The sequence below is a fragment of the Acomys russatus genome, chromosome 13 (genome assembly GCF_903995435.1).
Source record: "Acomys russatus chromosome 13, mAcoRus1.1, whole genome shotgun sequence".
NCBI classification, from domain to species: domain Eukaryota; kingdom Metazoa; phylum Chordata; class Mammalia; order Rodentia; family Muridae; genus Acomys; species Acomys russatus.
The window spans coordinates 60,456,188-60,479,600 of NC_067149.1; the positions used below are offsets into that span (position 1 = coordinate 60,456,188).

At 43.6% G+C, this 23,413-nt stretch overlaps 1 protein-coding gene across 1 annotated transcript; it reads right to left on the reverse strand.

Moving 5' to 3' along the window:
• Positions 1-3,248: 3,248 nt before the first annotated feature.
• Positions 3,249-16,962, reverse strand: LOC127197732 (60S ribosomal protein L21-like). Its single transcript, XM_051155686.1, has 2 exons — positions 16,477-16,962; positions 3,249-3,482 (listed from the first exon to the last, which is right to left on the reverse strand). Exons 1-2 carry the CDS (start codon positions 16,960-16,962, stop codon positions 3,249-3,251), a joined length of 720 nt encoding a protein of 239 aa, XP_051011643.1.
• Between the last annotated feature and the right edge of the window lie 6,451 nt (positions 16,963-23,413).

The following is a 23,413-nucleotide window of genomic DNA, read 5'->3' on the forward strand; positions in this document are numbered from 1 at the left end:
CTGTAGTCATAATTCCCACACTTGCCTGAGTGGTGTACTAAAGTTCTATGGAGTCAGCATCACGCATGTTTTGTATTTCATTGTACACTGATTTTTGAGGTTTTCTCAAGAAGGGCTTAGTCACCACATTCCCTCAGTGTTTGCAAGTTCAAAACGTCTGTCTTTGCTTTAGTGAGCATTCAGCAGTGTCCAGTGCTCAGATCCAACAGTTTTTGTGACAATGCCCTACTGTTGCTGTGATGGCTTCTAGTTTTCAGAACTGCTGTGGAGAGCAAAATTCAGACCTAACCTAAACCTGGTGTCTTCGCAAGCAGCAAAATTTTCCTCTTCTTTCTCAATAAAACCTGATTCAGGGTTGGATGATTTTTGGCTGGGATTCAGTGATCTTTATTTCTGAAAAATCACTTTGAAGTATATACTTAACCACTTGCCTATTTTATTATTTTTAACCTCTTTTTAGAGATGCTAAGTGTGGTGGATATTTAAGCCCTTAAAAAGTGCATGTATGTGTGTGTGTGTGTGTGTGTGTGTGTGTGTGTGTGTGTGGTGCTTTTGAGTGCCCATGGATGCCAGAAGAGGGCATCAGATCCCCTGAGGCTGTAATCACCGATGCTTGTAAGCCACCTGATATGGGTGCTGCCAACTGAACTTGTGTTCTCTGTAGGATTGGTACAGGCTTAACCACTGGGCCAGCCCAGCCCATTCAAGTATTTTTTTTTTTAATCTCTCCCCTCTGTTATTTGTTCCAGTTCTTTTGAGTGACTTAAAGAGTACTTTAAAAAAAGATTTATTTATGTTATGAATGCTCTGTCTACATATACACCTGCAGGCCAGGGGAGGACATCAGATCCTGTCATAGATGGCATTGAGCCACCATGTGGTTGCAGGGAATTGAACTCAGGACCTCTGGTAGAGTAACCAGTGCTCTTAACCACTGAGCCATTTCTCCAGCCCTTTAGAGTATTTTTTAATATGCTCTTTCCATTCCTGTCATTCTTGCTCCCTGTGCTTTATAAGGGGCCTGCTTGTTGCTGGGTTAACGCCTGCTTCCCCAGGATCTGCTGGATTGTGCTTCCTTTCCTGATGCCCTGCAGTAGCATACCTTGGCCTTCCATGCTTGCTAGGAGCTCTTGCTCTGTAGGTAAGGTAGCTTTATTTGGTTTCTGGTTTGAAGGTCATGTCAATGTATCTGATTTATAATTTTGTCTTCTGTATGAAGATGTCTTTGCTGATGAGTAAGTATTCTTTGCCCTTTGTCTGTTTCTTATCTGATCTTCTTGTAGTGGCTTTGCATAGATGCCCAATTCTTTACTTTTTTTCCCTCTGGACCAGCTGCAGGCTAGGAGGCTGTGTGTGGAATGCATCTCATCCTAGTGGGAATTCTTGTGTACAGACACACAATTATGTGGTTTTGCACATCCCTTGGGCCTTAGCTGTCCCCAGCTGCCAGAGAGCAGCTCATGACCACTTCCCAACTGCCAGCCCATCCTCAGTGACCAGTGGTTTCCTGCGTATACAGCACGCAAGGTGAGGTCTGGTAGCTTCATCTGTCTCCTTCGATGCCAGGATGATATAGGAAACTTCCTGCTGCCAGCACTGCAGACCTATCCGGAGTAGATCTGGCTCATCTTTGCAGTGCATGCCACTTGCCTTGATGGGATGCCTTTCTGGCTAAGGGGTTGGATGTTGTGTGCTACATTTAAATGGGGAGAAGACATATGTGTTAAATGTGTAAGACTCCAGTTCACTTTGGAAAAGTGGAAGCACTAGCAACTCTAAAGCCAGATGTGCTGAGAGATGGGGGTGGGAGCTGCTGAGCCTGACTCATCTATTTATTCAATATCTCACCCGCAGATAAAGCTTATCTTTCCCACTGAAATGTGGAGGGAATAATAAATAAATAAGACTGATGCTGGTTTTATTTCTGTTTAATTGCATGGCATGTAGAAGCAGTTTGATAAATTTCAGGTACTCTCCTGACCACCATAATGCTGTGTGTGTGTGTGTGTGTGTGTGTGTGTGTGTGTGTGTGTGTAAAATCAGACTCATAAAAGTAGGGTTTGAGCAATAATAATCTCTTTATATATATATATTATGTGTGTGTATGTGTGTGTGAGAGAGAGAGACAGACAGACAGATAGAGACAGAGAGAAAAAGAAAGAAAGAGAGAAAGAGAGAGAGAGAGAAGGAGAGGAGATAATGCAGGACTGATTGCTTTGGGGAGCTGATTCTTTCCTTCCACTGTGGGTCCCAGGGATCAAACTCTGGCTATGTGGTTTTCCCATAAAATCCCTGTCATTTTGCTAGCCTCATGTGTGTGTGTGTATGTGTGTTCACATGTGTGTGTATGTGTGTTGTGTTCACATTTGTGTGCATGCGTGGATGTGTGTGGATATGTGTGCATATGTGTGAGTATATGTGTTGTGTTCACAGGTGTCTGTGTGCAGGTGGAGGCCTGAGGTTGACTTTGAGTCTCTTTCTCACTCAGTCTTCACCTTATTTATTTGGAGTCTGTGTTTTTCACTAAACCTGAAGCTCACTGATCTAGTTTAACTGATCCTAAACCTCAGGTATCTTTCCACCGCAGGCTCAGCCAGTGCTTGGATTACAGGTTTACAGTGCACTGCTGTGCTTGGCTTTTCTTTTTTTTTAAACCAAAACCCAACCAACAACGGCGGCAGCGGCAGCGGCAGCAGCAGCAGCAGCAGCAGCAGCAGCAACAGCAGCAGCAACAATAAACAGCAAACCTGCCAGGCCTTCCGGGGATTGAACTCACATCTTCATGCTTGCATACTGTATTATTTTGCCAGCCCAGTCATCTCACCCGTAAACAAATCTAATTTCTTAGTACACATGCACAGGTACCGTCTGGGGTTCTACCTGCAGGGCCTCCTTTAAGCTAAGCTGTATCTGTCAGCTAAGCTGTACCAGAAAGGGAGGGTCAAAATCAAAAGGCGTTTCTCCCGTCTGTCACTGTAGCGACTGGTTTCCATGATTCTTGTCATTTCATTAATAAAATCATTGGCTTGTGTCTCTTTCTGATTCCCCTCCCTTAGCAGGCAGGTTATAAAGCCGCAGGAAGCAGGGCGGGGCTGCGTCTGGCCCACGAGGGTAAGTCTCCCTTAGCCTGATGGAAGGATCTGTAAACCAGAAGGCCACAAGGATTCTGGAGTCCAGTGGCGAGAAACCCATCGGTAAGGACTTGACGTGCATCCACACGCTGAGGCTGGATACAGCTATGTAGGAGTTCAGGCTTGAAACTGCGCAGTCGCAGAGGAAGAACGCTTGTAACAGTAGCAGGTGAGGGGAGAGGAGCTGGGCAAGCCAGTGGTCCTGGTGACTTGTGCATTCATTCTTCCTTCATGGGGCAGCATGTTAGACCTGGGCCTGTAGCGAGCCCGGCTCCGAGAAGCTGCTCTTCCATTTGTGAGCTTTATTGTCCATTCAGCATGGGGACTCCAGAGAATGGCCAAGTGTTCAACCTGAAGGGAAGACCGGGAAATGGTCCATTACACCAGTGCCTCTCTACTTCCTGCCCGGCTTGAGGACCATCCCACCAGATGAACTGGCATGAGCCTAGTGAGGTTGGAGCGTGTTCAAACCCCAAAATCTCACATCTGAGACTTAAAATCTCATCCCGAGAACGCGCTTGCCTCAGGAGCAGGGGCCACAGCCCCCAAGGTTACAGGTGATCACTCAGAGTTACAGGTATCAGTCTCATGAGCTTATCTCCTGCTATTTTTTTCCCATGCAAATGCAGCATTGCCGACATCCTAGTCCCAGCCAAACCGACACGCATTCATCCTCAAAACCCCTCCCACTGCCCAAGTCTCGTAAGTCTCTGTTCCACACAAAATAAATGAATTCTTTGTTTATTCTGGAGGTAAAGAAGGGCTCCCCTCTTCCCTGAAGAATTCATTACTGGATCCCCCAGACCCCAAGCAGCCACAGTCGAACTGCCTCTGTCACTGATAGAGTCTTCCCAGGCCACCACAGCAAGGATAGCTGCTGACCCCTTTCTGGATCAGCTCCACCTACCTTAGTGCCCATCTGTGGGAACGGGGGCCCAGCTGTTCCTGAAGTAGCGGGCCCTCGTTGACACCTGGCTCAGGTTTAGGAGTCCTGGACTTCCATCTGCCACCTGGCCTGGTGCTGGCAGTCCCACTAAAAGAGCAGTAACACTTATTTCAGAGAAATCTTTTCTCCCGCACCTCCCCCTGAACTGGAGATCTTCTGGCATGAATCTTGGGTCAGTATTCCAGCCTTCTCAGCCAGGGACCACCGTTCATCAGAGAGGTGGACTCTTTGACCACCCCGTGCGTCTCTCTTTTCCACCCAGAAGCCAACAGCAGGACAAGTGCACACTTCCAGCTGGCCAGGTGCTGTCGGGGCTTCCTGGGAGACTCAGAAACCTGCCCCCACCTCCCCAATTGCTGATCTTGTTAGGAGAATTGTAAATGTATAGAAAAAATGTTTGGAAAAAACATTTTTATTAATTAAAGTTATTCATTCAAATGACTCAATAAAGCACCTTTCTGTGTCTCTGTCTCTGTCTCTGTCTCTCTCTCTCTCTCTCTCTCAATGCTGATTTTATGCTTTGAGTGACAGCAAAAGTAATTGTGTGTTTGAAATCTTTGAAATATACATCAATGCTTTTGGAATGACTTAAGAGCTAATATAGGAAATTTACTCCATTCCATGGTTGCATGTTAGTTTCACTTTCCAAGCTTTAAGGAACTCCTAAATGTGTTTTTAGATTCTGTCTTTTAAACTGTAGTCTATATCTACCTGGTGGACTAATTACAGCATCTGACACACATGTAGCGAGGTTTTGCGAAGATAGAATATTATGGTTGTGTAAATGCTTGATTTGAGCTTTAAAACAATTAGATGTGAATATTTGAGATCTCGTGTACTAGAATCATGCAAATTTGGTCTTCACTTAGTAAGTTCAATACACAGACGCTTGGTATTTATACTACAAATTAGTTTTGCTTTTTAAAAAATGCTATTCCAATTGAGCATGTGGCTCAGGCTCTAAATGCCAGAGCTTAGTAAACTGAGACAGGAGGATCGCAAGTTTGGGGTGATCCAGGCCTTCTTGTGTCAAAAATAAGAGGGTGGTGGGCTACCTTTCAAATTGGAAAAACATTTTGCTTAGATGAGATACTATTTCCCGCTCTAGATGTGGTCCATAACGTTCATACCCAGTAGCACCATCAAGCGCATCTGACGGCCTTGAAATGTGTATTTCAGGTTTGCTGGGGTCCACAGTTTGCTTGGTAGCCACTGATAATTTATTGAACGGTGGGTTAGTGCTGATCCCTGGGGTTTGTCTGTGTGAGTTATTTGCTGCTGCAGTGAACCTGTGAGGCCAGTGGACTATGATGCTCACTTCGCAGATGTGCTGATGGATGGAGAAGTTAAAGTGTCTTCAGGCCACTACTCCAGCTGGGGTTTGAGGCCAGTTGCAGTGACAGTGATGTCTATGCCTTCACCTCACGTCACAGACTATGAGCCGCTCACTGTGGCAAGTGGGCATTGTATCGTACTTCCAAGACTTTCAGAAGGCGAAGGCTATACCCCCAAGTCAGTCGCCCTAACTCACCTGGTGAGCACGTACTCTGTGGCACGGTGCAGGGATAGGAAGGGATGGTGCCTGGCAGGTCTGTAATGAGAGATGGAGGGGCAAGACAGTGTCCTTCCTTGGGCTGAACATTGCAGGAGATTTTATTGTCTTCACTGCTCTTAGGACCTAGAGTGTGGCCCTCGTCAGCTCCCATATCCTTACACAGTGAGCCGTGATACTACAGACTTCTACTGCTAAAGTTAGAAATGTAAAACACAAACAGAAGCGTCAATGAAATCATAAAATAAGTAAGAGGGTGAAAATTGGTCACTGGGGTGGAAAGATAGCCCTCAGTGGCATTGGTCTGGCTGGCTCCTGACAGGAAACAGACATTGTTTGGAAAGGTTTCAGGCACAAGAGGAAGGCTAGGGGATTTGTGATGGCCACGACTGTAGATTGACTGCAAAAGTAGAGGGCAGTTGCGATGGCACTATCAGGAGGCGTGGCCTTGTCAGAGCAGGTGCGACTTTGTTGGAGGAGGTGTGTCACTAGGGGGCAGAGTTTGGGGGCTCAAAAATGCTTAAACCAGGCCAGGTGGACATTCATCTCCTATTGCCTGCAGATCGAGAGGTAGAACTGTCAGCTCCTCTAGCGCCATGTCTGCCTGCACACCGCCATGTTTACCTCCATGATGATAATGGACTAAACCTCTGAACCTGTAAGCCAGCCCCAATTAAAGGTTTTCCTTGGTAAGAGTTGCTGTGGTCATGGTGTCTCTTCACAGCAACAAAGCCCTAAGATAGACATGCATAAATTATCATAGTGAAATGGACAATATTTCTGTGTCTGATGCTTCTAAATTTGTTGAAGGAAAAGTTGGAAACAAGGCATAGATCCTGCCATGCATACTGCCTGGAGGCAGACAAGGCATCTCATCTGTGTTTGTGTTCTTGGAGTCTTGAGTGCGATGGTCTTAATATCACTTTGAATGCGTTTGGTGTAAAAGACGCCATGAGACAGGATAGTAAGTCCAGAGACTAAATAGGTGCTGTTTGAGCATATTGGGAGATTCCTTAGGCAGAGAGTGCGGGCTGTGCTGTGTGTGTGGTTGGGGTATTGGGTAGAAAAGGCTGTAGCTCCACCCCATGCCCTTTCCTAAGAAGGGAAGCTGTTACTACTGTGCCACTGCTGGGTTCTCTCTTTCCTTCCCCTTCAGGGAAGATGCAGTGATTTTCCTTCTTTTGGACTGTGAGGTGAGAAGGAAAACAGGTGCACACACACACCTTACCACACACAAACTGGGCATTTGTGTAATGGCTCTTCCCCTTTGGTATTGGGTGGATCCTTACTCCAGTATCAAAATGTAGCAGAGAGGTGGTGGACTCACGCAGGGAGGATTATACAGTGCTGCCAGGACCTGGGTAGGGCTCTGTAGATTTCCTATGAGTAGACTGTCAGAAAGCTCATTGCACATTGTAGGAAGCAACAATCAAAACTCAGTGCTGTCCACACGAGTAGTGACATGTGCTTCTCTCCTCCTTTTCTTTTCTTCTCCTTCCCTCACTCCTCCTCTTCTTCTTCCTCCCCACCCAACTTCATTCTGTCTCTGTTTTATTCAGAGTTTTGAAAAGGGTACTTTTTTTTTTAGTGAGTTACCCTTCAAGTCCCAGGAGAGTGTGTTGGGACAGCCATTGTTGGAAGACAAAACAGTACTGGGAAAACATACGGAAGTGACAGTTTTGTGCACTTGAGCAGGAGAGGGATTCTACATAGCTTTAAGAAGGAGTCTCTCAGGGCACTTGAGGCATAGCATATGAGTGATGGCTCACTGAAGGCCAATATTACATACCTAAAAACCAGGTTTCATTCTTGGGAGCTGTTGATTCTTAAAAGTCCAGATGTTACTCCAGAACCAAATAACCTGTGAGGGTGTTCATGACTTAATTTATTTTTCTTTATTCTCTCATGAATGTGCATCGAGTTTTTCAGTAGGTACATGACATATCAGACTGAATGCAGAAGATACAAGAAGATGCAAATGGTATATAAAGTGTCTATTTAAAAACAGAACATGAAGAGATTTGCCAAAACATAATGTCATGTGCTTTTTTATAAACAGCTCTCTTTCAAAAATTACGTAACATGAACTAGATTTATTATTAATAAATTGAATAGTAAATGTAACTATATTTTATAAGTGTATAAAATAATTTTCAGCACATTAACTATGAAAAAAATATCAAATGTGTTAAGATCCTTAAGAAGATGGCAGTCATAAAGAAGGGAGGATCTTGGGAGATCTCATAAAAGGGAGTCAGGACAAGTCATATTTGATACCTAATTCTTTAAAACTTACAAAGAATAGCTATTATTTTTTATAAGTTTAGAAAAAATTTTTAAAAATAGACCATTAGGTTACCATTTTACACTCCAACCAGTGGTGAGTGGGTTTTGTCCATCCCTGCAAAGCCCTTAAGGCACCTTTTCTATTGTTCTAATGCAAATTGTCTGCTTTGAAAAGAATGAATCTTGTTAACAAATATGGCTTCCTTGACCACCACTAACAAGCTTCTTTTCTACCTGAACTGCTCTTTTCTGCTTTTTGTTCTCAGTTTTCCCTATAAACATGAACAAATGCAGTCTCCGATAACCATGCCACAGCCTGACTCTTGTACTGCCCTGAAATTCTCTACACCCAATTAGTCCATTTCATTAAAAAATTTGTTCATTTGATTTTATGTTTACAAGTGTTTGCATGGGTGTATATGCACCGTCTATGTGCAGTGCCTGTAGACAGCAAAAGGCATCATCAGAGTCCCTGGAACTGGAGTTGTGAGCCACCTTGTGGGTACTGGGAACCAAACCCAGGGCCTCTCTGCATGCGCAGCAATTGCTCTCAGTCACTGAGCCATCTCTCTATTCATCACCTACTACTTTGAGTTTGACTCAAAATTTCAAGACATGGGCAAAATGACTTTAATAAGAATAATCTCTAGTCCTATTCTCAACAGAGACTTTACAATTGCTCTCAGTCACTGAGCCATCTCTCTATTCATCACCTACTACTTTGAATTTGACTCAAAATTTCAAGACATGGGCAAAAGCTAGACTTTAATAAGAATAGTCTCTAGTCCCATTCTCAACAGAGACTTTATCCTCATTCGAAGCCCCCGTGTCTCTGTCAGCACATTCTAGTCTTCTGAACTCCCACAAGAAGTGTCCACCAATCTACAGCTGTCTTGGGTTTCTCTAGCTCGTATCTCTGCCTAAGGGACCAACTCTCCAAGCTGCATTCTATCTGTAAAAGTTCCCAGAAATGCCCTCTCCGTACGTAGGTTCAACAAATAGGGGCTAAACATCAAAAATATGACTTTGTGGTTCAAACCAAATAAATAAAAATGCATGTGTGCTGATATAGTGTTCCTATCAACACATCTATCACAATGGGCTTTCTCGGTACAGAAAACAGAAACTAAAATAAAGTCAAATACTGTCTTCACTACTTTTGCACATTGAGGTAAGAATACAGGGAGTTTTAGCTGTGCACTCTGGCTTCATCGCATCTGAGTCAGGGACCCATGGCGGTGTACCATGTCTTTCGATCCCGGTCTAATTTCTGTTTCCTGCTATTCCCCGGTACATCACCCTCCAAAGGGAACTGTTTTCTTCATCTCCTGCCTTTGCTTCTTGTTTTCTATCCTCCTGTGGCATCTGTACTCATCTTTACCCATGCATTTTCCAGGACTTGTTTTTTGTTGTTGTTGTTGTTGTTGTTGTTGTTTTGTTTTGTTTGTTTTTGTTTTTGTCCTGTGTTACTCTTTTCATCTTTCTAATTCAAACCATGTGTATGATGTGGTATATCTCTGTGTGTGTTTGTGTGTGCATGTATGTGTGCATGCTCGTAGAGCCAAGAAAAGGGTGTTTGTTGAGTGTCCTGCTCTATTTCTCCCCGCCCCCTTTTTCCTTAGAGGCAGGCTCTCTCATTGTACCTCAGCTAGGTTGGTGCCCTACAAGCCCCAGTGATCTTGTCTCTGCCTCCCACAATATTGAGATCATGGGTAACTGCACCCACACTCAGCTTTTTATGTGCTGGTCCTCATGCTTGCACAGAAAGTCCTCTTACCCATCAGCCATCTCTCTAGCTCCTAATTCAAATTCCTGAGGGAAAATCTGAGCACACAAGCTAAGTGGCTGTTTTCTGTAGGAACTGCACCATCCTAGTGACCGTGTAACGTCTGCATGTCTTTGGTCAGATACTTGCCCAAGCCTTTGCACTCATCATTCAAAAAAAAATCCATATGGTAGAAAAAAACACTATATCTATTGGATGGGCCCCTTGGAACCACTTTCCCGAACAAGGGAGCGAGGATACAATACCTTGGAAGAACAATGCAGGCATGCCATTCTGAGCCTCAGCCTGGTAAAGTTCTTACCTCTGGGCTTAGGAATAGAGAGAACTCTGGGAGGCCATCTTTCAGCATGACAGCAGCTGCAGGAGCTATCTTTAGGCTGCGTGATCACAAGCACATTTAAAGCTTTCCCTTTCCCCACTTATTATTTATGATTTCTTTCACTCAAGATCGCATCTGTGAGATGTATCCATGGTGCTGCATATCCAAAATTTGCTCTTTTCATTGTTGAGTAGTACCATGTAATAAAAGATCATTCATCTATACATTTGTCTGTTAATGGAAATTTGAGTTATCTCTAGGATTAATGCTTTGATGAATAAATATGAGTCCTACTGTATGTGCCTTTTAAAAATTATTACATTGTGTGTGTGTGTGTACGTGTGTGTGTGTGCACACGTGCATGTGGAGGTTAGAGGACAACCTGAGGGGTCAGTTCTTCTCTTCCACCATGTAGGTACTGGGGATTGAACCAACCAATCGTTGGGTTTGGTGACAAGTGCCTGCTGAGCCATCCCACTGGCTCTAAAAGCCTGTCTTTAATATTTATTATCATTTTTCTTGAGTAAACATTTTAAAATGGCACCATAGGATTGCTGTGTGGGTTATGTTTAAGTTAGGAAGAACTCCTATACTGATTTCCAAATAGTTGTGCCCTCTCACACTCCTGCCAACAGTGTATTGTTCTTGGCATCACCAGCCTTGGGTCATCAAACCAAATTTGTGTTTCCTTCCCTCCTTCCTTCTTCCCTTCTTTCCTCTTTCCATTTCTTGCTAATGCTGTTGGGCAGCTTGCCTTACTCACTTAACTCCACCCGAAGTCAAGTGGAGATGCTATTACTTAAAACCAAGCACACGAATGATGTGAAAGTCCCAGCCTCAGACAGTTCCCATGCTGAGCTACCTTTACCCCCCATCAGCTGGAAGCGCAATTGCAGACAGACCCCTACCACAGGACACTTCTTTAGTTTCTGCCTCTTCTGTACTTTTTTTTTCTTCTTCTTCCATTATTTAGCTGGATTTAGCACCAAATAACTGCTCTCTAGATAAAATCCTCCTGATAATTTATATGATAATACAAAGTAGAGCCTTTCGGATTTAAGCTTTGTCTTTAGAGCAAGCCTTCCTTCAGAAGTGCCTAAAGCCTTTGAAGTTAGTATTCACAACATCTTTGTGAAGTGGGAGGAAGCTGTGGGAGAAGAAACGGAAACTCCAGAAAGCAGAAAGACTTCTCCCAAATCTCAAAGTAGATCATCGAAATTCAGTCTGTCACTTGAATCACAGACGTTGCCCCAGACCATCTGTAGCTGAGCAAAGCGGCTTACCTCTCATAGGGTGATAAAGGTTTCAAATAAAGTCAGCTGGCTTCATAGGCTGATATAAAGTTAATATAGATCCCCACCCCATCTTTCAGAATGGGAAAGCTATCATGAGCCCAGTCGTGGAAAATCCCTGTGGATGTGTGCGCTGATGGTTGTAAAGAAAAGGAGTCATTCTGCCCCCACAGAAAAAGATGTGTGAGAATTCAGTAATGTAAAAAGAGCAGATTTCAAAGAACAATGCACCGAATCTATCCTCTCCTGCACACATAAATATTTTCAAATAAGAAGACTCCGGGTTTTGAGGAGAACAACAAAGGGAGAAATAAGACCCTTAGCAACAAAGAAAGAAAACACTAGTGTTCCAGGCTGCTCTCTGCATCTGAACATACTGCATATTTAAAGAGTTGCTCTCTAAAGTAATACGTCTGATGCTTAGCAAATGTGTCAGAGTCCACACCCAAATAGGTGCTTTCTTTTCTCGAAGAAGGCATCTTGGGATGTGGTGCATCTACTTCAATGTCACTTTGTCACCAGTAAAAATATGGGGGGGGGGGGTATTTTGAATATCTTCAGAGCCTTAGGAATATATTTCCAATGTCTTTACAATTCTGTCCTTCCATGAAAATACTACCTCAGTCATTTTCTTGCCATTTATTCCCTAGACCTTAGGCTTGATACCTTTAATCTCTTCTTTCTGCTCCAAGTCTTTGGATCCTCTGGGTTATATAAAAGGGTTTTATTTCATTTTTTTTTACTTTCATTCATGTGCATATGTGTGAGTCTTCTGTGTATGTGTAGGTGCCCAAGGATGCCAGAAGAGGGTGTGGGACCACACACCACTCACTGCAGACCTGGAATGACAAGTGGTTGTGAGCTGCCCAACCCAGAACACATGGAAGAGCCACAAGATGCTCAGCGGAGCCATCTCTGCAGTTGCTTCTCTCCAGTTTGTACTTTTGTTTTTTATTGATTCCTCCCATGAGTGCATATTTATGGAGAAAAGCGTGATGATCCATGTACAGTTTGTAATGGTCAAATATCGTTGATGTCCCTGGGTTTACAGAGCCACATAAGAGAGTCTGGTGGTTCCCCACATGTTGTAGGAAGGACAGTAAGATTGGAATGGATGGAGAGGGCACGGGAGTCCTGACAGAAGGGGTTGGGAGTCCCAAGAGGCTCTGCTTTTCTCCCCATCAATAAGCCTAGATGATAACCACACAGAAGGATGAGGAAAAAGTAAACAGAAGTTGCATTGTACTTTTTCTTTCCTCCTTGCACTCTCTTCAGGGTTTCCTACACACAGGGAGAAAAATAGAAAAGGCAACTGGTCAAAGCTCCATCCTGGAAATCTACAGGAAACCAATTTAAAGAGCCACAAGGAGGATTTATGACTTTAGGAACTTTTCTGAATTCTTTTATTAGCCTGGGGCATCACCGCTTTCCCATCTTTATGCTGACAACATCTCCTAGCCCTTTTCTGGATCTTTATTTTTATTTTTATTTTTAAGTGGGCATCTGTGTAATGAAGAGACAAGAGCTCCTGGAATGGTTTGGTTGACTCCTCACTGCACCTGTACATTTAGCAGTGGTGTCTTGGATTGCTTCTGACAGCCCTATATCCTCAAGGAGGTTTATTTGTCTTTCTGATGGTCTTCGTGAGGGTGTAAATCAGAGTGTAATGGTAAAAACATGCTAGCTTCATAGTTTTACAAAAGGTATTTGAAACCTGAGAGATTGCTCCAGGGATAGAGGCTGGTTTAAGCTCGCTGGGTAGCCAGCATTTCCTAGCCACTAACTTATGAATGTGAAACTCCAAAGGAGCTGGTCAAATGTTTCCTGCTCTCCCTAATCTCATCAAGTTGGCATTATTGAACTTAACCACCCAGAACTCTGTATGACTTCAGCTATGTGTACAATCCCTCTTCCCCAGCAAAGCAATTAGTAATCCAGACACCTATCTGCACTGAGCTATGTATACAGTCCTCTTTAAACAAAGGCTGATGGCCACTCTGACCCATAACATCCTCTGTTGATGCCCCTTTTGTGGTTAAATACTACCATATCTCAGAATGAGGGGCCATGGGCTGATCCAGCCTAAACTGATTTTAAGTGCATGCCCAGTAAGGTGAATTAGAGTCTCAAAATGAAATTTTAAGAAAAACAACTATTTACCATTTTATGCCTATGCATAACTGGGCATTCATATGATCAAAATCAAATGTTTCATGGGAAAAGTCATGTGCAATGAACAGAGGTTAACATAACCCAAGCCTGATGATCAAAATAGAAAACTACTCTTAGCCTGATCTTAGTAATAAGCTCGTCTACATCTCAAACTCACAAAGGAAACCCTGGATACAGCCCATGTGATCTTGAGTACATCTCACTTAGGACTCACTGATGAGTCACACTGTATCTATTCTGTACTTTTGCTTTGTTTCTGAATAAAATTCTTTATTACTCTGCTTTTTATGTGTGCTTCATCAGTTCTTTGAACAAACTGCCATGCACCAAAGATACCTGGTCCAGACAGAGATTACTGGCAATACAGCAACAGAAGCAGAAAATTAAACATTACAAAAATTTGGCAACTAGCTACCAGTGGAGTGGCTCTCAACTCGTGGGTCCTGACCCCTTTTGGGGTCATTTATTAGATATCCTGCAAACCGATATTTATATCACAATTCATAACAGTAATATAAACTACAGTTATGAAGTAGCAGTGAAAAAATTTTGTGTTTGGGGCTCACAAAAAAGTGAGAAGTGAACTTAAAGGGCCACAGGATTAGGAAGGTTGAGAACCACTGTCTAGTGACATAGAGATCATCCGGCACAATGAACACATTGACTGCCACATTGTCCTGAACTGAGGCTCTGTATAGTTTAGAGAGTTCTTTAGACCATACCTCTGGAAGGAGTGTCTTGTGTATGCTGTCCCCGTGACAAGTCAACACAGGACCCATGAGCAGAGCAGAGCATTTAAAAGTCAGTGGTAGCTGGGACTGTAGAAATGACTCATCAGTTAAGGGCACTTGTTCTTGCAGAGGACCTGGGCTCGGTGCCAGCACCTACAGAAATTCTCTAAGTGAGTGATGACAAGTTAGATATGTGCAGTTTGACTCCAGAGCACAAATTTCCTGCCTCTGCAAGAATAACTAGCTTTCTCACACACTCTCTCTCTCCTCTCTCTCTCTCTCTCTCTCTCTCTCTCTCTCTCTCTCTCTGTTTACATGTGCATATACCACCGTACATGTGTTGAGGCCATACATGTTACAGAGTCACTTCTTTCATTTCACCATGTTGGTCTTTGGGATCAAATCTATGTCATCAGGCTTGGCTGCAAATTTCCTTATCCACCAAGTCCCCTGCCCGGTCCTTTCTCTCACTCTTAATGACATATTGATGGTAGCCAGTGTTTCCTGACTGCTACACAGAACTAACTTGGACTTTTAAAAAAAAATTAGCTTCATGTTTTACTCATCTTTTCTGTCTTTGGATTAACTGAGCGGTAAGGAAGGATGAAGAAGAGAAGTCCATATGTGAAATGCCTCCCGTAGCCTCATGGATTTAAAAAAGTTGGCCCCCAGCTGGTGGAATGTTTTAGAACTTTCAGGAGATGGAGCCTCACTGGAGGAAGTGTGTCATTGAGGGAGACCCTTGAGAGATGATAACCCTGCCCCTCTTCCTGTGTACTCCTGCTTCCAGATTGAAGACATGATGAATGGGACCACCCGTCACATGTTTGTTTACTGCTAATCACCATGATGGGCATTACCCTCAAAATATAAGCTGAAGTAATCCTTTCCCCCTTCTTGCCAGGTATTTGGTCCCTGCAGTCAGAAAAGTAACAAAAGCACACACTTATTAGTTACAAGTGTAATATGCTTTCCAGTACTTGCTTTGCAGCTACTGACCTTCCAATGGACTTAGATGCTAATAGAGCACTCCCACACTCTGTTAAGGATTGTTGAGCTGTAGAGTTGAGTTACACACACACACACACACACACACACACACACACACACACACACACACACACATGAGTGCATCTCTTCTACTCAATGCAGGCTCCATTTAGGTTGTCAACCTGACTAAATTATTGACTGGAGAGATAGCTGGTATAGTAACTCATGCTCTGGGTGTTCTGTGAAAGCAGCTCCAGATTAACCAAGGAGGAGGACTCAGCCCGAATAGGAGTCACACCATCCCATCCAATAGGACATAGTCCTGCCTGGAGCAAAAGGGCAATGGAGGGAGCCAGTCGCAGTGCACACCCTCCTGACCCTCCCCCACCCCCCTGCCCCCACACCCCGGTTGGGAGAGGACAGTTTCATTCTTCCATGCCTTCCCTTCATAACATGCTGCCTTACCACCAAGGAGCTGGCAGAGCTTGGACTGAAACCTTTAGTTCCTTGAGCCAAAAATAAATGATTTCTCCCTTACATTGTTTGCTCAGACATTTTACCATGGCAATGAAAAAGCAGCTCACACACGAAACGCAAGTTTAAAGAAAAATGTAAAAAGTCAAGAGGAGCAAAGGGAGGCAGTCAAGTGTGAGATCGGCTGGCCACATGGGAGTCAGTCCCTCATTCTTCAGTTCTCACAGGAGGCGCTGATGGGGGTCAGACAACGCAAAGTGAGTTTAAATAAAGGGAAATTAAAGGTGTGTGGATCTGACCACTGGTCTGTTTTTTCTGAACTCAGAATTGACCTTCCTTACTGTTCAGTACAGTGATAAATCAGCCACATGTAGCCATTGGTTATATTAGTTATTTAAAAATAACTACTGGGAGGTGGAGGCATCATTCTGGGCTTAAGAACAGTGGCAGTTCCCACAGAGGATCCAAGTTTGATTCCCAGTACCTGTATGGTGGCTCGTAACTGTCTGTAAATCTAGGCCTAGGGGATCTGACACCCACTTCTAACCTCTGAAGTCAAGCATCACACACATGGATAGAGTGCATATGCATGCATGTAGGCAAAATACTCATACACATAAAATAATAAGTCTAAGAAGTAAAAAATCAAAAATAAATATCAAACTGTAGGTTACAGGAAGTCAAAGATCTCTCCTATTGTTATCTTCCCGGGCTAAACTTGGCTAGCATATATTTCATTATATTGGACTGATATTTTTCTAAATGCCGGTTTTTGTTTTGTTTTGTTTTGTTTTTACAGTCCAGGCCATGAATTCATAGGGAATGGGCTCCAGCAGCTCAGGCTCCTTCCCGTTAGTCCTCACAAAGTGTGCTTCTCTGGGTGGTGCAGGCTGGCGCTTCAGCTGGACCCAGGTGCCCGTCTCTTTGGCTTCCTTTTTCTTCTGGTCCTTCTCCTGCACATGCTTCAGGAAGATGGTCCTGCTCTTAGACAGCTTGATGTGCTCAGTGTGCACACTGATTCTCTTGGCAAGAATCTTGCCCTTAACCTGCTTGTTCACAGTGATGCCCGCAGCATGCTGGGTGACGTTGTAAACTCTTCCGGTTTTGCCATGGTAACACTTATGGGGCATTCCTTTTTGAACTGTGCCCATTCCCTTGATGTCCACAATATCACCCATTTTGTAGATTTGCATGTATGTGGCCAGAGGAACAACTTCATGTTTCCTAAAAGGCCTAGAGAACGTATAGCGAGTGCCTCTCCTCTTCCCCTTTGTGTTTGGCATTTTAGCGAGTTACTGGAAGATGGCCTCCACGCCCTAACTACTGTCTCATCCAAAACATTATTTCATTGTTTGTTGCCTCATCTCAGAAAGACCTCAGGCACCACTCACCTTGTAGGTACAATAGTCAGACTTTCATTATTATGTTGGCCATAATGATGGCAGGAATGAAACGATCTCCAGAAGGAAGAGTGATTTTGGTTCAAAGTTTCAGAGCTCTCAGTCAACAATCTTTGGTGCCGTTGCATCCGGGTCCAGCGTGAGGCAGAACACTGCCACATCACGAGTAGGTTGAGAGGCCACTTACCTCATGGCATCCAGGACAGCCAGTCAGCCAGACACACACACACACACACACACACACACACACACACACACACACACACACACACACACAGGGTTGGGAGAGGGGGGAGGGAGGGAGACAGACAGAGCATGTGGGAGGGTGCTGCCCACATCTAGAGCAGATCTTCCTTAGCCTTTCACCTCTAGAAAAATCCTCAGACAAACCTAGAAATGTCTTCTACAAGGCCTGTAGGCACTCCTTAATCCAGTCAAGTTGATGAAGTTATCGAAAACCTGGAGGTAGTGAGGGACTTTTTCTGGTCCACTTTCCCTATGGGGGAAAGACCAAGGTGAGAGTCCTTCCTTTTGTGGGTGCTATGGTGAGAAAGCTTTCTCTAGAACATACATTTCCATTGAATCAACAGTGTGACAGTATTAAGACCCAGGGCGAAAGAAAGAAAGAAAGAAAGAAAGAAAGAGCCAAGACTTCACGGGGGCCCTACCCTCATCAATAGATAAGTGACCCAATGAACAGGGCGCAGGCAAAAAAAAAAAAAAAAAAAAAAAAAAAAAAGACAGACAGACAAAAGAAAGAAAGAGGTACAGGCAACCATTTGCCTCTTTTAGCCTTTTCACTGTCTGTTATCTGGGATTGCAGTAGCAAGCCACTGTCTTAGACGCTGAGAGAACCAATGCCTCCCCCAGACATGGGAGCCATCAGTGTCCTGACCATACACTTCCCAGGCTCCCGAACTGTGGGAAATAAAATGCCATTGTTTACCAATAAACCACATTCTGGAAAATGGTCCCAGCAACTTATCTTAGTCCATTTTGTGATGCTACGGCAGAACACCAGACATTGGGTAGTTAACAAAGAAAACACATTGGCTTGTTCAAGATGACAGGGCTCCATCTAGTTGGCTTCTGGCCAGGGTCTCATGGTTAAGGCACAACAGGGCAGAGGTGAAGAAAGAAAAGCATCTGTGCACAGAAGGGACTGAACTAGCCTCGGTTTGCACCATCAGTAGCCTCGGAGTCAGAGACCATAAATTCTTAAACCTTTTCCTTTCCCAACCCTTTAATGCACGTAATTCTTCTACAATACCAGACACATAAACATATGCAATAGGCAGTAAAAACATGGGTTTACTGATAATACAGTGTAAGTTAATTAATTTATTAATTAATTATAAGCCAGCATGGGTACTGGGAACTGAATCTGAGTCCTCTGCAAGAATAGCCAAGTGCTGTTGTTAACTGCTGAGTCATTTCTCCAGCCTCCCCCTGCCCCAAACCCCTATTTAATGAGTTTTGATGAAGCTTGAGGCAGCAACTCAAACAGCAATTTCTGAAATCAAACATGATAACACAATACAATCTAAATATATGCTAATTTGCTACTTACATGCTGGGGAATGACAGTAGGAAAATATTAGAGGTCTTTGTTTTCTGTAATTAAATCATTACGTTTCCATAAGAGCAGAGAACTGTCTATGTACAATAAAAATGTACCTCTTGAGGCTGAAGTACAGCGTGCCAGCCCGCATTTGCTGCCGTTGTGTGGTGGAGGCATGACAGCTTGCGGTGCGTAGAGTGTGATGTCGAATGGTTAGAAGCAAAGCTCCAGTCAAGTTCTGTGATACATGCATACGCCCTGTCAAAGTCCACCTGCTTTATGTTCTAAAACCTTTCACTGTGGTCCAACTTCCCTTGGGCCCCCATACTCAGTTATACAACCCCATATGGTGGTGTAACCACAGCTTTAAAATGTCTTATAGGGAGGTGTACGGAACTAATGTCATGATAGCAGCACTGGTACTTTCTGAGGTTGACACCCCTCTAATCTAATCACCTCTCAGGAAGTTTTGCCTCTTGGAGATCCTGCCACCTCTGCACCCACCCATGGAGACCAAGACTGCTATCTATGGATCCTTGGAGGACTAACCACATTTTAAACCACAGCACAGAACAAATGGACCGAGAACAACAAGCCACCTCTCAAGACAGAGCTGAGTTAAGCATAACTTACAGACAAATGATAGAGAATAAAGAACATTCAGTCATAAAGAAAGTGATTTTTAAAAGTTTTTTTCATGTATGTCATGTATGTTACGTATGTAGTATGAATATGTATGTACATGTATGCTTTGTGTGTGCACATACATGTGCTCAAAGGTAGAGGCTCAAAGTTGATGGCAGACTCCTCCTCCTTTGCGCTCTACTTTGTTCCTTGGGACAGGGTCCCTCAATCAAACCCAGAGCTCACTGATATGGCTAGTCTCCTGAGACAGCTTTTTGTGGGCACCCACTGTCTTTGCCTTTTTCTGAAGCTGGAATTACAGGAGAGCCAGCCAGCCTACCCAGCACTTAATGGGTTCTGGGCATCTAAATTCTAGATTGCATGTGTGCATTGCAAGCACCTTTAACCACTTCAAGCCCAGAAAAATGAAGTTTGAAAAAAAAAACAAAACACTTTATTTGATAAGGGTCCTGATTTAGTGGTAAGAGAGTGTAATGGACACTGTGAAGCGTTCCCCCCCCCCTTTTTTTTTTCTGCATGCGTGTTGTGGTGCACATTGCTCATATGGAGGCCAAGTAACAACTTTCAGAAGTTGGTTCTCTCCTTTCATTATGTGGGGTCCCAGGGACTGAACTCGGGTCATCAGGCTTGGGGACAAACAATTCCATCTCACTGGTTCTCTACATTGATATAGCCCTGCTGTTTCTAATTGGGCAAATCGGGCAACTTTTGTTTGAATCTCGAATTCTTCATATGCTAAAAGGGGAGTGGGGGGAAAGCGGGAGGGAGGGAGGAATGGGAGGATACAAGGGATGAGATAACTGTTGAGATGTAATATGAATAAATTAATAAAATATATATAAAATTAAAATATAAATTTTAAAAGGAGGGTTTTGTATTTATTTGAGGGCCTTTGTGTCAGAGGAGAAAACATGTGGTGCCCAGAGACCGAGTTTCTCTGTCCCCATGGGTCTCTCAGGTGGCTGGGACCTTAGACTCCCATCCTCTGCAGCAGGGACGCCATGACACCTGATGTGAATACAGAAAATTAGAAGCAGGACCTTGTTTCAGTCTTTGCCACACAGAGTGTCTGCTTCTGCTTCCGTTACGACGTCGCCATTGAGACATAAGGAAGAAACACCACCAGGCACTCTGACCAATATAGAAAAGATGTGCTAAGTCTACCAGGCATGGAGAGCTTGGTCTTCATATAATTCCGGTTCAGGGGTTTCACTGTAAAGTCATGGTCAGGCACAAACAAATGAGTAGTTTGGCCACAGCTAGTAGATTTGAAATCATTATTAATTTTTAGTCCCATAAAAACATTGATTTAGATGAACCTTTATAACATCGAAAGTGCACTGTATTTAGGAGTAATTAACATCCTTTAATTAGGAAGAATTGCCAAGTACTTTTCTCTCTTGGCTCTGTGGGAACTAGTGCAGCTGCATGCAATTTAGTCACAAAGGAAACAGCTTGTGTTTTATGTTGAATCTGCCTCTAATGGATTAAAAAATATTCTTTGGTATCCTATTTTATAATTAAAAGATGCGTTGAGTCACCAGTGTTACAAAATGTGATTACTCCAAATGCCATTAACCTTATGGATCAAACCTTTCACCTAGAAGTGTTTGCATGTGTGCACGCGCACACGCGTACACACACACACACACACACACACACACACACACACGCACAAGCACACACACACACACACACACACACAGAGGATGGAAGTATATAAAGTTGATCAGTGTGTCCATATGCTCATGGAGCTGTGTGGCTTAACACTGAGTTCAATATTTTTTTCTCTAGATTCACAGTACCACTCTCATATTTTCACGTGCCCTTAGACTCAACGATACTCTTTGCTCAGCAGAGAGGCGTGTAGACAATTGCTGGGTATGAAAATGCTGACATTTTCTGAATTCGAATGACAAGTGACATGCTCTTGTCAGCTGACTGTAACTCAGGAACATATGGTGCTTCTGATGGTGGGTGTTGTTTCAAAGTTTGCAAATCACACCATGAGAGAGAGTCCCTCTGGTGGGCTCCTGGAAATACTTAGCAACTGTGAATCTGAAGTGACAGTGCAGAGAAAGGACTAAAAAGAAAAAAAAATCCCCTCCACCTTTTTGACAAGGAGAAGACAGTAGAAAACAAACGAGTGGATGCTTGGTTAATGCACACAGTTGGCGGGGTTGAGATGCCAATCTACTGACAGGGGGAAGCTTCATGTTTTCCTTTTAGAAAAACTAGAAAATGATGTGATTTCTTAACCCAGCATGCAAATTATCAGATTTCAGAGAAAGAGTAATAAAAAAAATCCAGAAACTGACTAGATTTAGAATAATCCTCAACTATCCTACACAAAAGCATGGAGATGGGGGTAAATTAGTGCAATTTCCGGGGACAGAGAAAATTGGCAAAAGTACGTTCATCTCCTAGTGTAAATGCACCAGAGTTTCTTTATCCATTCTTCAACTGAGGGGCATTTAAGAGGAGATCCCCTTCTGTCATAGACCTAGGGGAGGGGAATAGGGTGAAAGCAGGAGGGAGAGATGAATGGGAGGATACAAGTGATGGGATGGCAATTGAGTTGCAATCTGAATAAATTAATAAAATTTAAAAAAAAGTACATTCATCTCTCAATTGAGAGATAACCTCAGATAGTGAAGGCTTGAAAGGGTATATCTGCTGTTGCACCCTGGGCAATTTACTTAAAGCCACCTTGTTCCACTCTTTGCACAGTCTTCCAATGGGTGCTTTGTGTTGCTCAGTGACGTCCACATTCAAAGCATTCCTACCACAGCCCAGCGGCCAGTCTGCAAGTCAACAGAACTAACTCACTGTCTGCTTCCATTACAGGAATGCTGTCCACTGCTCAGGGCACCTCCTGCGTCTGTCTACTCCTCCTTAGAATCCATCTGGTGTTTCTAACCACAAACAAGGCCACAAGTGGCCTAAAATGATACGTTTTTCTCAGCTAAACATCCCATTTCACCTCTCATCCAGAAAATTTTCAGAAAATTTCCCCCGGAAATCAATGACTTCTGAGATTTTTTTTTTTTTTTCATTCAAGAAATGAAAATTGTCCAGTAATTTGTAGAACACTGGGACGGATGGGTGTGTCCATTATTCTAGGCTTTTAAGTTTACAAGTGTTAGGGGTGGATCCCAGTGACAACAACAAACAGCAATAATTCTAAGCAAAATGTGTCCTAAGTAGAATGTATGAATTAAGTCAAATAACTACTCACTAATAAGTAAATTTATCATCCTGTCTCACAACTGGGGAGGGAAACTGACGCACAGAAAAATCCATCATCTTACTGAAGGTCCCCTGGGAAACCATGACGCCATAGAATTCTAATACTGACACAAAATAGAAACTGATCACCTTCCCTGAAAAGCCTCCTGTTTTTTGCCCATACTCCATCCCTAGACTGCAACACTGTCCTTTATACTTTACTACTGACTTTGTTTTCATAGTCACAGGTCCCTGGATCTAAGGGCAAATCAGAGGTAAACTGGGTTGGGCCAGATGTTTGCATTCTGCTAAGACTGCTGGACTCTTCTTGGGTTTGAATTGGCGCAGAGGCACCTGAGCAAACAGAAGTCTGGCCCAGGGAGGAGCCACTGTAGAGAGCATGTGAGTCACAGAGCCTCCTTTGGTGTGAACAGTTTCCTCTCCAGTTGTTGGTTGTGGGAGATACGGACTGGCCTTGCAAGCTTCTCAGATAAGTCCCATGGGGCATTTACTAAAAACTCCTTTGATTTCTTCTTGCTCACATGTGAGTGAATGCCTGGTACCTAAAAATCAAGTGATTCTTGAGAAAACTGGTTTTTCTTTGAGGGGCATCCGTCTTGTCTGCAACACACAATTAATTTGGTCAGAGCGGCTGAATAAGTGAGACTCTCAGGTGTGTGTCCGATTGCTACTGTTTGCTCCTATAGAAAAGCAAGTCAGCAGGAAGTGACAACAACATGCCATAGCCATGCTGAGTGTCCGGTGAAAGTTGCCATTGTGCCTATGTCCCCTGGTAGTGAGGACACTGTGGTGTTTTCATGGCACAAAACATTTAGCATCTCTGACAGATAATAACACAAGCTCCACTCATGAGCCAACCAGATTTCTCATATCTTCAGT

What these genes read in the sequence shown, in the direction of transcription:
- LOC127197732 (XM_051155686.1), bottom strand. Translation starts at nt 16,962, where the DNA reads ATGCCAAACACAAAGGGGAAGAGGAGAGGCACTCGCTATACGTTCTCT. An exon ending in ATGAATTCATGGCCTGGACT is followed by an intron (nt 3,483 to 16,476) that starts GTAAAAACAAAA and finishes TCTTCCCTTCAG; the next exon opens with GTTGAACACTTGGCCATTCT.